The following is a 14,137-nucleotide window of genomic DNA, read 5'->3' as shown; positions in this document are numbered from 1 at the left end:
GCATTGTGAAACCATTGTATTATTAATTTTATTTTTACTATAGCACAAGCTGGAAGGTGCCTTGTTAGCCTTGGGGCAGTTCCAGCACGCCCTGGATGAGTTACTGACATGGCTGACGCATACAGAGGACTTGCTGAACGAACAGAAACCTGTGGGTGGAGACCCCAAGGCTATTGAAATTGAACTCGCCAAACATCATGTATGTGATTATAATGAGTATTAACTGAAATGTTCTTTTGATGTTTATCTTAGTGATGAGTCTTGTGGTAAAATTTAGCACTTGATAAATAATTCCCTATAGAGATTTTCAAGATGCAGATTATAGCTGAAATGTAGCTTCTGTATTCTTTCCTTCCTGCATATGCCATGCAAGTGGCATACATTTTAGCCAAAAAAGAGCAGCTCACCCTAGTTTACACCTTTATTCACCTTCATTTGACCCAGGGAACTCAAAAGTTATTGAACTTGCTGCTCTCCCTGAAGGAGTAAACTCCTTGTTTAGGGCAGGTCTCACAAAATGCACGAGTGTTATACATCTTTCGTACTTGTTTATTTGTGCTCAGGAAACAGTGATTTGTTGTTTTGAATTCTGCAAAATTGTATTTCAGTTGGGTCCAACTAACAGAGAGAATGCTTCTCTGAAAGTCTCTGCAAACTTTAGGGGTATCCATGCCCCCATCTTTTTCTCTTTGTTACATAGAATGTAGGGTTAATTTTTTATTTTTTGTTTTAGTATTTTTAGTGACTATAGTGACTTTGGAGCCCATGGAAGAATGCTTCCGTTGTGCCTTTATTTTGAAGAGTATCTCCCAGGAGCTAGAGATCTTCTCTACCTCTTTGTGTGACTCTGTGCTGTTCATGATGATGTGTTCTTTCTAGGCCTGAAGATTTCAGTGTAATCTCAAAAATCCTCTCCTTTAAATCTGCCATTTAATTTTTGGCCTGCATATGATGTGAGAAGTATTCAGAGTTGGTTTTGGTCTTAGAATTGATTTAAATTGACAGTACACAGATAATTAAGGCATTTTCATTGTTTGTGTTAATGCAGCTATGCAGCTTCTGAAGCCTTTTGTGTGGTGAGTTGAAACTTGAGCAGAGTAAAATATCCACGTGCCCTGTGTGACTACTGTTATAAACAGGCCCTTAAAAAATGACAAATGTAGCTTCTGCTCCATGAACCTTTTATATACTTATCAAATAGAAGTGTTTTACTACTGAAGAAGCATCCACACATCGTTTATGACTTCATCTACCTTCAGTGCCAAAGGAGTTCAGCAAACACATGAATGAATCTACTTCCTTTTCATAAAACAGAGTTTATAGGTTAGAAAGTTCACGCGGTAGTGCATCCTGTGGTAGCCTGTAAAAACATCCATCTCTTGAATAACTTTGGAAAGTTGTGCTTAGCGAGCCTTAGCAGGAAGGAAGTGATAGGATGTATCTGCTTCTGTGAATATCCCTTTTTTTCACCCTGTTAGGAAAATAAAGAATCTCTTCCAGTCCTTAGCTGAGAAGAATTAAAGCAAATGTGACGCGTGTTTTGTATACAAGGCTACTTGTGACTTGTGACATCAGGTGCTCTTTAGAGTTTATTTAACAGTTCCTTCGTATTTAGCTTTATATTTTTGCCGTACGCTAGCATTCTGAAGGAGGTGAGTTTGAACCAGACCCCATGGAAGATGGCAGACATAAACTTGAATTTCTTAGATGGGGTTTACCATTCCCTTGCCAACCATTTTGCATGTTCTCTTTTTCTGTTATTTATTTCTGGTATTTTAAAGCTTTTTTAAAAATTTAATCTTTCCGAAAACAGCATCCATTTCCCAAATGTACTTTTTGCCTTTTATGGTTTTACCGTGGCTGGTGATAATGTTTTCAAACAGATGGAGGAGGTCTCGTGATGTTAGCATTACAGTCATTCCCCGGCTTTCAGTGCAGCTGAAGTTTCCTGGTAGCCTGATGTAACATGAAACAAGTTGTAGAGCTGCAATGCATGAAAAGACATGGCGGCAGTCGGGTGGCTGGATGGCACAGCAGGCACATAGTATTCTTGTTCCTTTCTCTCTTCTCAGACTACTGCTCCTCAAGCACTGTTTCCACACCTTACTCTCAAAAACAAAGAAAACTCCTAATAAAGAAAAGTATGTAGTAAATGAAAGAAAGTGAAGAAATAATTCTTAACTAGCACTGCTAGAAAACTTTCGTAATTTCAGAAATATGTGTATTCAGAAGGAATATATTCTTTTTCTTCCAAGATGTAAAATAAAATGTAACATTTTAGCAGAATCGTCTGTTACTGCTTTTGACTGAAGAGACCTTGTTTACTTGCTTTATTTGCTAATACATGTGCAGATGTTGAACTGTTGCCTTGTCACTAGATTAGAAGTAGCTCAGTTGCTGTGATTGCTTTAATTCAATAAGGTATCAACATAGCCAGTCATATATACTGTGTTATAATTGTAGGTGCTACAAAACGATGTTTTAGCTCATCAGTCTACAGTGGAAGCAGTTAAGAAAGCAGGAAATGACCTGATAGAATCAAGTGCTGTTGAAGAAGCAAGTAATTTACGGAGCAAGTTGGAACTCCTGAATCAGCGCTGGCAAAATGTGTTGGAAAAAACAGAGCAAAGGAAGCAGCAGCTGGACAGTGCCTTGATCCAGGTGAACAGGAAATGATCGAATAAAGAGATAACTCAGAAAAAAGTATCTTTTTACATGAAGTACATAGATAAGTTATTAGAAGTTGGCCTAAATCAAAGCCATAATGCAGACACTGCTGAATTTGGGGAAAGTTTGAATCCACTGGCTTTTATAGTGCTGAATTAAGACTTCAGCTTTTGGCCTATGTATTTTTAAAGGCTGAAATTTTTGTATAGCTGTATTATTCAGGAAAAGCATTGATCTCACAGTTGCTCCTCTAGCCTGCTTTCAAGATTTCCATGGTTTTTGGTTTTGCTTTCATAATTTAGAATGGATTGAGCTAGTTTAAATTTTGGGTTGTTTTTTTCCTTTGTGTGTGGTTTGTTGTGTTGTTTTGGTTTGGTTTTTTCCTTTCATTACCTTTGATTATTGCAAGTATCTGGTTAAATATGTTGCCATTATACTTCTGGATCTGAGCTGGTTTTAGAACAAAGAACATTTAAGTAAGCTCTAAAATGATATGGTATCCTTTAGGCCCAAGGTTTCCATGGTGAAGTTGAAGATCTGCAGCAATGGCTGACAGACACTGAACGTCAGCTGTTGGCATCAAAACCTGTTGGAGGCTTACCAGAAACAGCAAGAGAGCAGCTTAATACCCATATGGTAAGGATCAGTATTAGAATGTTTTGCAAATTGCATTTCAGGACTAACTATCTTTCAAGAGTGTTTATGGTAAATACAGAGCATGTTCTATGTATCACAATGTCTGTGCAGTATCTTAAAACATTTTAATAGCCTTCAAAACACCACTGTTACTTTCAGTGTAGGAAAAGTAGTCACTTGGGAGATGCCCAAAGCTGAACCATTAGTAGTGCTGAGAGAGAAATAAAAGAACTTTTGCATCCCTAGTCTCAGAAAGAAAAACAGAAAGTGTTTGCAGATTTTTCAGTGATTCCTATTTTTGTTTTCCCTTCTGTCCCCATGACTACATTTATGCTGCTTCTAAGATATGAAGGTGAACCTAAAAGTGATCCGCATTAATTGGGCCCTGAATTAAGAGGCTCGATCCTTTATTCTTTATCTAACCACAGCTGACATTAAAGTCATCATTAGTACAGATGTAATAAGGACTACTGGCTCATATAGAGACTCTACTTCCATTAGAAATGGCAAGCTGATCAACATGCCTGAATTATTCTCTTCCTTCCCTTCCTTTCTCTTTAAGAAACTTTCTGTGGATTTCACAGAGCTTGGAAGGAGACACTTAAGCTTGATCACCTACCTCAAAGGAAGGTAGTTCATAGTACTCCATTTATGTAAAATCGTGCTGTGCTGTCAGGCCAGGATATAAGTCTGGACCCAGTGATCTAAACTCCTGACCTCCTGGCTCAGATGTAACAGTGATATTTACTGAACTGTCCTTGAACTTGAATATGCCTGACACTGTTTGCATTGAAATACTGCATTGTCGTAGCTTTAAAAATCAGATTTCATTTTGGAATGATGCTGAAGGTCGTTGCCCACTAATATGGGGCAGGGCAGTTTTTTTTCTTTTCTCCTCTAAAATTTACCAATAACTATTTTTGAGAAGAAAAGTAATTTACCGTTTTAAAATGAGTTATGACAGGAAATTAGGATAAAGTACAGAAATAAACTCGTGATTTTGATCATCCCCCCAATCATTCTCTTTTTGTCTTAAAGGGAAACAAACAAACAAACCTTTTTGTTTTTCCTTTTCTCTCTCTCTCTCTCTCTCTCTCTCTCTCTCTCCTGTGTGGGTGGGACAAAATCACAATTCCATGAGAGTCAGTGGAGCTCTTTCCATTTTTCATCCTGGACTTAAACTCAGATCAAGACCAAAAAATTTTCCACGGATTCTTCTACTATACACATTATTTATACTTACTTTACTTACAGATTGATTAAAGAATCTTTAAACTGAATGTAGTGTTAAAGTTGAAACAAATGTGATTGTGTCCCCAGTAATATGTATTCTATACAATCATTTCCTAACTATATGTGGATGTTTTTAATAGATTGTTACTGTGCTGTGGGCCTTTGTGTAACTGCAGGCATTGACTTGTTATCCTTTAATGTATATAAGCCTTAAAAAGTAGGACTTCAGTTTTGGTAGATTTCAGTTTGTCTGTGCAGATATGTGTAAATTCTCTCTTTTTTTTTTTCTTTGTTAAAGCCACTTGTCATGTTGAGTACTATTCCAAATTCAAACTTGCCCCTAAGTGATAGAACCTATTTCAATTTGTGGCTGAAGAAGAAAGTTTTGTGCTTTATTTTGATTTGTTTCTCTTTGAAAATAATGCTGTGAACCATTTTCTTGAGTATAAAATCTGTTTCTACAGATACAAATAAAAGAGCCCTTAACCATAATCAGCTCACAAATGGAGCTGAGATTGGTCAGCATCTCCAGCTAAGGCAGCTTCAGGAAAACAAAAGATATGAAGAGACATTACAGGGCACCAACAGGAAAGGGGCTTAAAAAATGCCTCCGGCTGTCCCAGCACTGCTCAGAACATCCCTCTCCTTTTCTTAAAACAATCATTTCTCTCAGTTCCTCCTTTAAAATAACTTTAACTGCTCTTGCCCTCTTCAGAGCGGGACCGTACTGCCGAATTAACCACTGTGTTGAGCCCCTGTCTTAGGCTGAGCCCAGCCCCAGCGTCTGGGGCCACTCCTGCCTTGCCGTGGCTCACTTGTACTGCACTCCTTGGGTTTACTTTGCAGGGGTTCTTGTGCTGCTTTAAAATAAGATGCTTTGGGGAGTTCTGGAAACCGGAAATATTTTGGGGAGGTTGAGAATGTCAGAGGAAGCAGGCTAGATGACACCACTTCTCATAGTCCTCAGAAAGAAAGCAAGGGAGCTTTGTATCCTGTTAAAGCCTTAGCTCATGGCTGAACCTGCTTCCTGCTTTGCCCTCCTCTGTGCTCAGGTACAACCCTGTGTGCGGGATCTTTTAACCCAAAGAAAATGGGGGGATTGGGCTCTTGTCCTGGGGATCAGAGGAAAAGTCCTTTTCCTCCTATTTGCAAGACACTTACTTCTCATCTCCTGGAAGATGTTCCTTGTTTGGGAGTCTGCAGCAACTTTGTTGATGTTAATACGTTTTGGATGGTCTATTACAAATATTGAACGTGCCCTTTTGAGTCAGAGGGATGCATGGGTGCTCTCAGTCTCTTTCCACCTTATCTTTAACATAGTTAAAGAAGAATATTTAGTAGAATAATTAGGAGGTAAAACAGCTGTTACCATTATTATTCCAGCTTTCTTTTTATGTGTAAGATCTCTTCAGTGCTCTTGCCTAGCAAGTGAAGGAATATACGGGCAAAACAAAAGAGACAGTGTGCAATAAAGCAGCCCTCCCAAGTTGTTCCACCCACTTTTGAAGGTGTATTGGGATAGGTCTGGGCTTTCAGCGCACTGTATAATGCTGACACTTTGTGTGTGTCAGCTACACATGGACTTTAAACCAACCAAGTTATAGCAAATCTTGTGCATTAAGTGAATAGTACTTTCTTTGCCAGGCTTTAGATCTCAGAGAAAATATCTGACAGACAATACAAGTTCTCATTTCCTGAAGAACTGGGCCCTTTCTTTGCTCATTTGGCTTTTTATGAATTACATATGTTTCTTTTATTAGTCTTAATCATACCCGCTAAATGTTGGGGGAGGAATAAATATCATAATAGTATTTGTAGAGAGTATTAGATTTCTACCTGACTTATTTTTTTGTGCTTGCTTTATTTAGGAACTTTGTGCTGCCTTTGAAGCCAAAGAAGAGACATATAAGCGTCTAATGCAGAAGGGCCAGCAGATGCTTGCAAGGTGCCCAGAGTCTGCTGAAACAAATGTTGAGCAGGACATAAATAACTTAAAAGAAAAATGGGAATCAGTACAAACAAAGCTCAGTGAAAGAAAGGTATGTGTTTTTACATAAAAAATAGAAGTGTAAATAATGTATTTAAGGACGTTAATGTTCAGTGCTTTTATGCATGTCTACTTGCTTGATCTTCTAGATTGAGAATCAATTGTAGAGAGAGTTATGCAGAATTCATTTGTTTGCTTAGAAACTACTGGGAAAAACGGGATTCAAGAAGTCGATTATCTATAATTGAAGGGGAGAATGGGTGGGAATGGTGCAAGTCTGTTCCACAGAAATATGTTCATTTATACTGATAATGCTCATTTAGTAGGATGAGGGCTCTTCTGTTTTTTATTACAGTAATCATAGACGTGAGAGAGTGAATAAGATTATTTGATCATTCAAGTTTACCTCCTTCTCAGTACAGAGTTGCTTCATTAATTTTCCTAGCTTTTATCCTTTTTTTTCTTAAATTTCCCAAATGCTTGGCCTTCTGCCACTTACTTCAAGTGACTACCTTCTGTTCTAATGTAGATCAATAGCATGATTTCACTGATACGCAACATACGTGTTCTTGTTATTAATTTCATTTTGCTTTCATTCCTTCACGAATTCCTTCTGCCTCAATCAAACAATAAAGAATATAAATAATTACAAACAGAAGAACTTTCTGTACAGCCCTGATGTGTATGAAGCACAAATATTTAATTCACAACTTAGTTATATTTTAAAGTAAGAATGCTGGTGTCTCTTACGGTAGCTGTATAATGTAATAATGTCAAACTAATTAATACCCAACATGAGCACCTTCTTCCAGGAAGCTGTAAGTGCTCAGTTAGGTCAGCAGTGCAATTGTTTGAAAATCTCTGACTGCGATCTCACGATCAACAAAAATTCTACGTCCGAAATGTGTCTCGGTTCAGGCAACCAAAATGACAATTGGGCTTTATTAAAAAGAAGTGGTCTAGGCAAACTTATTCTTTGTTTAGTGCAAGAGAATAAATTAGATTACCTCTCTGAGGCTCTTCCAAGTGCGCTGTCACCTTAGATTTCTGAGATTCTACAGGTTTTGTATTGAAATGGATAAATCCATATGTTAGGATTAAGTAGTAGTAGATGTAATGTTCTAATGTGGAAATTTTTATCTTGATACTAGGTGCTGTATATGCTACTTATCTATTGTACATCATTTTACTCTTACTCTTCTGTCCATCTCCTTTAATATGCTGAAATGCAGGCTGTTATTTTAGAAGTCAGAAACTTGGAGTTGGAAAAATGTTTTAAAATGCTAAACTAAAATGGTTTACTCCAAAATACTGACCTAAAATGGTCTACTTGGCTGAGGCCCCTGCACAATATCAGCTGTTATTAAAGTATGACCTATCTTTACAGACCAAACTGGAAGAAGCCCTCAATTTAGCTATGGAGTTCCACAACTCACTTCAAGATTTCATCAACTGGCTTACTCAGGCTGAGCAAACTCTAACTGCAGCTTCTCGGCCAAGTCTTATCTTGGACACTGTCTTGTTTCAAATTGATGAACACAAGGTATGTAAAGAAACAGATGTGTAACGTTTTTCTCCCACTCTGTGGAGATACTTTAACAATGTCCAAATGAATCCTGTAACGCTGGCATTCAGAGAAACATTTAATTTGTTTTAAAGTATGTTTTATACTCTTTCTCGCTGGATCATTCTTTATCAAACTGGGTTTTTTTCAGTGTTTACCCGGTGCTTGAGCAATGTAGTATCCAGAGTAATTTTCTCCCCTTTTTCCAAGGTTTTTGCCACAGAAGTGAATTCTCATCGAGATCAGATCATAGAGCTGGACAAAACTGGAACCCATCTGAAATATTTCAGCCAGAAACAGGATGTTGTCCTTATTAAGAATCTGCTGATTAGTGTACAGAGTCGATGGGAAAAAGTAGTTCAACGCTTAGTTGAAAGGGGAAGAGCTTTGGATGATGCAAGGAAAAGAGCGAAACAGGTAATCGGACAACAGCTGTTATACAACTCTTTGAACTTAGCTGTAATTACATCCAGACTCTTGAAGAATATGATGCTTTAAAGCTCTTTCAAGTAAGTCTGTGTTTAGTGTGACAGACACTTTTGAGTTAGTGGAGCAATTTCTGTGATTCAATCATAGAGCACTTCATTTGGGAGGTGAAAGCATCATTTTCAACCCGAGCAGTGACTTCTGTCTGCAGTACAGGATAGTCTGAAAGAAGAAAGTTGCAGTATGGCTTCCAGATGTGCACTAGTGCCATCTGTCCTCAAAAAGAAGTTTCACAATCAACCCCTTATATTTTAAAGAATGTGATGAACCCTTTTCATTAATCTGTGGGAGTATTCCTTAGTATTTTCTTCTTGGGTTTACATTGTGCTCTGATTAATAGTCATCACTTCTTTTAATCTCTTTTATTAGTTACTAGACCAATAATCTTCTGTGTGGTAATATATCTCCATTTATTTCCTTAAAATCCTGGAGAGTTGTTTTACACAGTTTTCCTCACCAAGGAGCATACATTTTTTTTCCTTGGATTCGTGTTGCACTCACAGAGGAACATAAATGATAAGATGCAAAATGTATGAGAGGATTGTAATATGTTTAAAAGTCAATAGAAAATTCTAGCTTGCTTTTATTCAAGTGAATAAATAATAAATTTGGTCATGTTCACAGCCAAACCACATTCTCACATTCACTGCTACAGCTGCTTGGCTCATAGAGTTAAGAACTTCTCTGAGCAATTAATTAGTCCATAAGCCAATTAAATGTTATTTATTTTCCAGCAGTTCATGCATACAACAGTTCTGCAATGAGCTGGATTTCATCTCTATATCCATTGACAGAGCTGAAAACAATAAGTTATTAATTTAGGATGACAACTATCTCTACAGAGCAGGAAAGGAGTACTGAAAGGTGTTGGTATCAAGGCCTGATCCAGTCCTGAAAAACAGGGTCCAGGAGCTTTGAGAGGTTTCTGGACTCGTTTCTTGTGCTTTCATTTGTAGGCAGCCCAGGCAAGAAAAATTTTCAAAAGAGATGCAGAGAGAGAAATGACTAGCATAGAAAAATCGAATCCCAAGGGGATACCACTTAGTGAAATCTGGTTGAATCTTTAGTCTTTCCCTGCTTCCTTCCCCAAAGTGCTCTTTTTGAGACAGGAAGGAAGATCAAGAATCTGTTCCTTGCACACCAAGATAGCATGTGATTTAATGACAGCATTTATCAGCATCCCGGGGAAAATCTCGGGCAGTCATCCAGATGGGAATTTTCCCCAGTGATTTGCTGCTGTAGTCCCATATAAGAAATAACTAAGCCCCATTCTTGCTCTATTTACTATTCATTACTAAAAATGTAAGAATCTAAATGACGAGCACATCAACAGGAGTTATCAATATGTCTCTGAAAGATACACACTATGTGTGCAGATCATGTACGTAAAAGGTTGCTATTTCACCTGGGAGAGGGAAGGCCGAGTCCATGGTTGGGCTAGTCCTGTGTGAGAGACAGGGGAGTAAAAGGACACCAGGTCTTTCTGAAGTCTGCAGAGTACTTGTGTGGCCTGTAGATAATCGGTCGGCAATTAATGTTTTCAGAATATTTTATGAACCAGCGAATTTTTAAATTCTTGCAAATCTCACTTTCCTGCAGTTCCATGATGCCTGGCACAAACTTATGGAATGGCTGGAAGAGTCAGAGAAATCTTTGGACTCAGATCTTGAAATTGCAAATGACCCTGACAAAATAAAGATGCAGCTTGCACAGCATAAGGTGAGTCGTGAGTGAGGAAATGCCGCGTGCCCAGTGAGATGTAGGTGAGTCTTGTCAGCCTCCTACTGTTCAATCAGCAAAGGAAGAAGGTTTGTGGCTTCACTACAATGGAGTGTTTATTAGCATCAAATTAAATGGTGGTGTGTTACAGGTGGGGAGTGAAAACAAAAATTACACACTACCTGATCTGGGGGGAATGGATAACTATGAAAAAGAAAGATATAATAATACAGCACCATGGAAACTATAAAAACAAAGTAATCTCAGAATAGGAATCTCTGAAGAGGTTTTATTGCAGGCTTTTTTCAGTCCTTAAACCACAAATTTACCATCCAGTTATTTGGGTTAGGGTTTTCATTTTAATACTACAGGACCACCTGAAAACTGAAAAATAATCTTGTATTTTGATTGGAAGTTGCTTTTTATGTCAAGTGGAAATATTTATGATATCCTCTAGAAAGTAAAATGACACCATTTAGTAGCAAAGGCTGTTTTTCTTTATGGGATTCAAAATTCCAGGACCAGCTTTCCACAAACCAGCTACTTTAGGTGAAAATGAAAATCTCACTGATAGACCTTGCTTCTCAAACAAATAACAATAATGATGTAAAAACTCTGTAGTTCCATCACAGAGCAAAAGGAAGGATGGAAGAAGCCTTTACTTCGTTTTTACTTTTGTAAAATCCTAGAATGATATATTACTGAGGATCAAGTGGGTGAGTGGTAGAATCTTCAGAGACAGACTGTGATTCAAGATTTATCTTGGAGCAGTTTCATCAGAGACAAGAGTATCGAAAGATCATTCGTTTTTCTACATTTTGGCATACATTAACTTCTACTTTTCATGTCCATTTTATTTTTCTTAATTTACTTTTATTTTTTCATTCTGCACAGTATCCCCAAGGATTTGCATAGCTCAGTGTAGCTTCTGGTGATTGTTTTTACCTCTGTTTTGCCACATATACTAATAATTGGTTACTGCATCAGACTGCTTTATATTTTTATCATCTCTCAGTTTGCATGATGATTTAAGTATTGTTTATCAACCAGGAAAATATTCTCCTTTAATAGAAGAAAGTTGGCTGCTGGTGAAGCAAAAATAGTTTTACCTATGCTTGCTGTTAAAATTTTTAGATAAAATCTACATTAACATTCTGTTATGCTAACTCTGCAATTTCAGTTTGTTCTGGGACTGCTGCTGTTGCCAAAATTTTAAGTCAGCAATGGGAATTTAGGGGAAAAAAAATCTTTCTGTTCAGATAGTCTTTCATGTCTTCTGTGACTTTCTCAATCTTCTATTCCTTCCACTCCTCTCTTTTCTTTATGTAAAGTTCAAACTCCTCACAAGTACAGTCAACATGTTGTGACTGTGCTTTGAGGTCCTTTCAGGTCCTGAGGTTTGACTCTACGTTTATTCTCCTCTCCTCTTCTGACATGTTAAACTTGATAGTCTCACTTGTTCTTTCTACCTACAGCAGTACTTTTTATGAGATGAGGCTGCCTCACATGGATTGGCAGACTCATCACTTCTCTCAGTAGCTTTTTGCCAACTTCTTTTCTTATAAAATGCTTGCAGAGAGTAGCTGCTTGAGTTGCTTGAATCTCATCCAGGAATGGGATGTAGTATGGCACAGGGATATTAGGATTGAAACTGGCAATTTGGAGGAAGATGATGAATGTGTGTGAGAGAGGGAGTTTTGTGAACTTTGTGACTTTAAACTTCGAACAACCCCCCCAAGAAATCAACTCAATTGTTTTTTAATGAGCTGTCAAACCTCCCAACACTGCAATGTCCTTCCTTGCATTTTGAGTCTTTTCCTTCCACTCCCACATATACCCCCTGTGTCTTTGTCTTTTCTCTCCAGCCTTGAAGGTTTCCTTGCTCTATTTAGTTAACGATTTTGCTATCCAAACTGAATGTGTGCGCTGTGTGTGCTGTAAGCAATAATTTGGACTCGCTTTTTACCAATTGTTACTGCCAAAAAAAAAAAAAAAAAGTCCCTGAAAGAGAAAAGCCAAGATAATGTGTTTTCTCTCTCACTCATATCTAGTGTGTTGCCAGGGACTTTTGGGGGTTATTCATGGTCTGTTTATCAGCAATTTTTTCTCATTTTTAAAAGCCGGGAATGGAAAAACCCTTACTAGGTCACCCAATACATTCCTGTGCTAATGCTGAATGTTCCTTACAGTGCATTTATATGAACCTGGCTAATTTTATCTATATGTTCCCATCTTCCTTAGAAGGAAGGTAAATACTTAATTACTGAGATTCCATTCATCTTACCTGTCTGCTTCAGGCAGCTTAAACCAAAATCTACGTTACACCTCTGTGAAATCAAATGAAAGTAGATATGATATAGAATGTGTAGTCAGTCTCTCAAAGAATGAATTGTCTGCAGCCCTTTGTTCACCTTTAAATCTGTTTTTCCTGTATGATCCTTCTCTGGCAGCCATGCCTGTAGTATTAAGTAGTTAATAAAGTAGTTGATAAACCTCATCAAATAAAAGCAGCACAGACTCTTTTGGCCTAGTATTATTATGTGACCCAGAAAAAACCCAAACTTGATTCTGTATATCTGAGTTTCCTAAAGCAAGCTCGTGATTTTCATTTTTTTCCTTAACTGATTTCCTGCTAGCAGTTCATGAAGGTGTGCAATAACATACTTTATGCATTGCTGCCATTTAAAAGCTGCTGTGTAGCACTGTTTTTGTCTCTTGGCAGTGTTCCTTTATTTAATTATTTACCCTGTCAGTTGGTTAACTCCTCTGCGGTATCAGATGAGCTGCGATTCTGTGTGCTCTTCTGTGCCTCTGAAAAGCTTCCAGTGACTCTGTGCAGAAGGAGCTGTCAGAGCTGGCAGGCGGATGGAACTGCTGTGTCACCTTCATCTTCCAGAGTCCCTGGATCGCAGAAACCTGCTTGTGATCGTGGCTTCCAGCCCAAACTGGGTTACTGGGATGTCACCTGGCTGCTTTTCGTGCCTGGATCTGTTTATTTCTGGCATACAATTCTTGCCAATTATAGTATGCTTTAGTCGTAGGAGAGTTAAATGCTTGTGGTTGGAGGTTTCCCAGCTTCACCATACTGAGCTAAAACAGAGTGACTTTTGTATCCCTTGGGGTGCTCTATACTTGCTTGAAATCTCAGTATGTAAAAATGTAGTATGAAGACTGCTGAGTTCATGGCTCCCAAAGTCCCAAAGTTCTTTCACATTCTTCTGACTACCGTGCAGCCTCTTGCTCAAATTCAGGAATATTGTAGTAGGACAGGAATCATTGCTGTCACTGAAGGAGGGATTTTCCAGGAGTTGTTCCAGTAGACACAGAGCTACAGAGGGGGACAAAAGGCAGGGACTCTGCTAGTGTCAAGCCCCATATAATGTCAGGTGCACTGTGGCACTGTCAGACTAGAAATGTTGCAGTAAGTTTAACATTTTTTTGCAGCCACATTTACAATTTCCATTGCAAATAATATGTCAAAAATTAATAAACTGTGCCCTGTAAGCAGTTAATGTTATATGGGCATTTTCTTTTTATTCCATATACATAGGAATTCCAGAAATCTCTTGGTGCCAAACATTCTGTATATGATACTACAAATAGGACTGGACGCTCCTTGAAAGAGAAAACCACCTTGGCTGATGACAATTTGAAACTTGACGATATGCTGAGTGAACTAAGGGATAAGTGGGATACAATTTGTGGAAAATCAGTGGAAAGGTAAATTAAAACTAATTATTCAGCAGATAAGAAAAAGGCTTAGGAGAATTCTTTTGGCTTCTGTTTCAGCTTCTGTTGTGTAGAAGTAAAACCAGAGTGGCTAGCTTGTTTGATAGTTAAGAGTG

General features: G+C 38.1%; 1 protein-coding gene across 23 annotated transcripts in view; it reads left to right on the top strand.

Annotated features, from left to right (window-relative positions):
* Positions 1-14,137, top strand: part of DST (dystonin) — a 307,703-nt gene that overhangs the window by 267,142 nt on the left and 26,424 nt on the right. For all 23 annotated transcript variants that reach the window (XM_065632833.1, XM_065632844.1, XM_065632843.1 and 20 more), the window contains 8 exons: positions 44-199; positions 2,464-2,661; positions 3,175-3,303; positions 6,405-6,575; positions 7,911-8,066; positions 8,298-8,504; positions 10,173-10,292; positions 13,843-14,012. In XM_065632833.1, the coding sequence (XP_065488905.1) occupies positions 44-199; positions 2,464-2,661; positions 3,175-3,303; positions 6,405-6,575; positions 7,911-8,066; positions 8,298-8,504; positions 10,173-10,292; positions 13,843-14,012 (1,307 nt within the window). The remainder of the gene's footprint in view (positions 1-43; positions 200-2,463; positions 2,662-3,174; positions 3,304-6,404; positions 6,576-7,910; positions 8,067-8,297; positions 8,505-10,172; positions 10,293-13,842; positions 14,013-14,137) is intronic.

The sequence above is a fragment of the Caloenas nicobarica genome, chromosome 3 (genome assembly GCF_036013445.1).
Source record: "Caloenas nicobarica isolate bCalNic1 chromosome 3, bCalNic1.hap1, whole genome shotgun sequence".
In the NCBI taxonomy this organism is placed as follows: Eukaryota; Metazoa; Chordata; class Aves; order Columbiformes; family Columbidae; genus Caloenas; species Caloenas nicobarica.
This window is presented reverse-complemented; position numbering and strand designations above follow the sequence as displayed.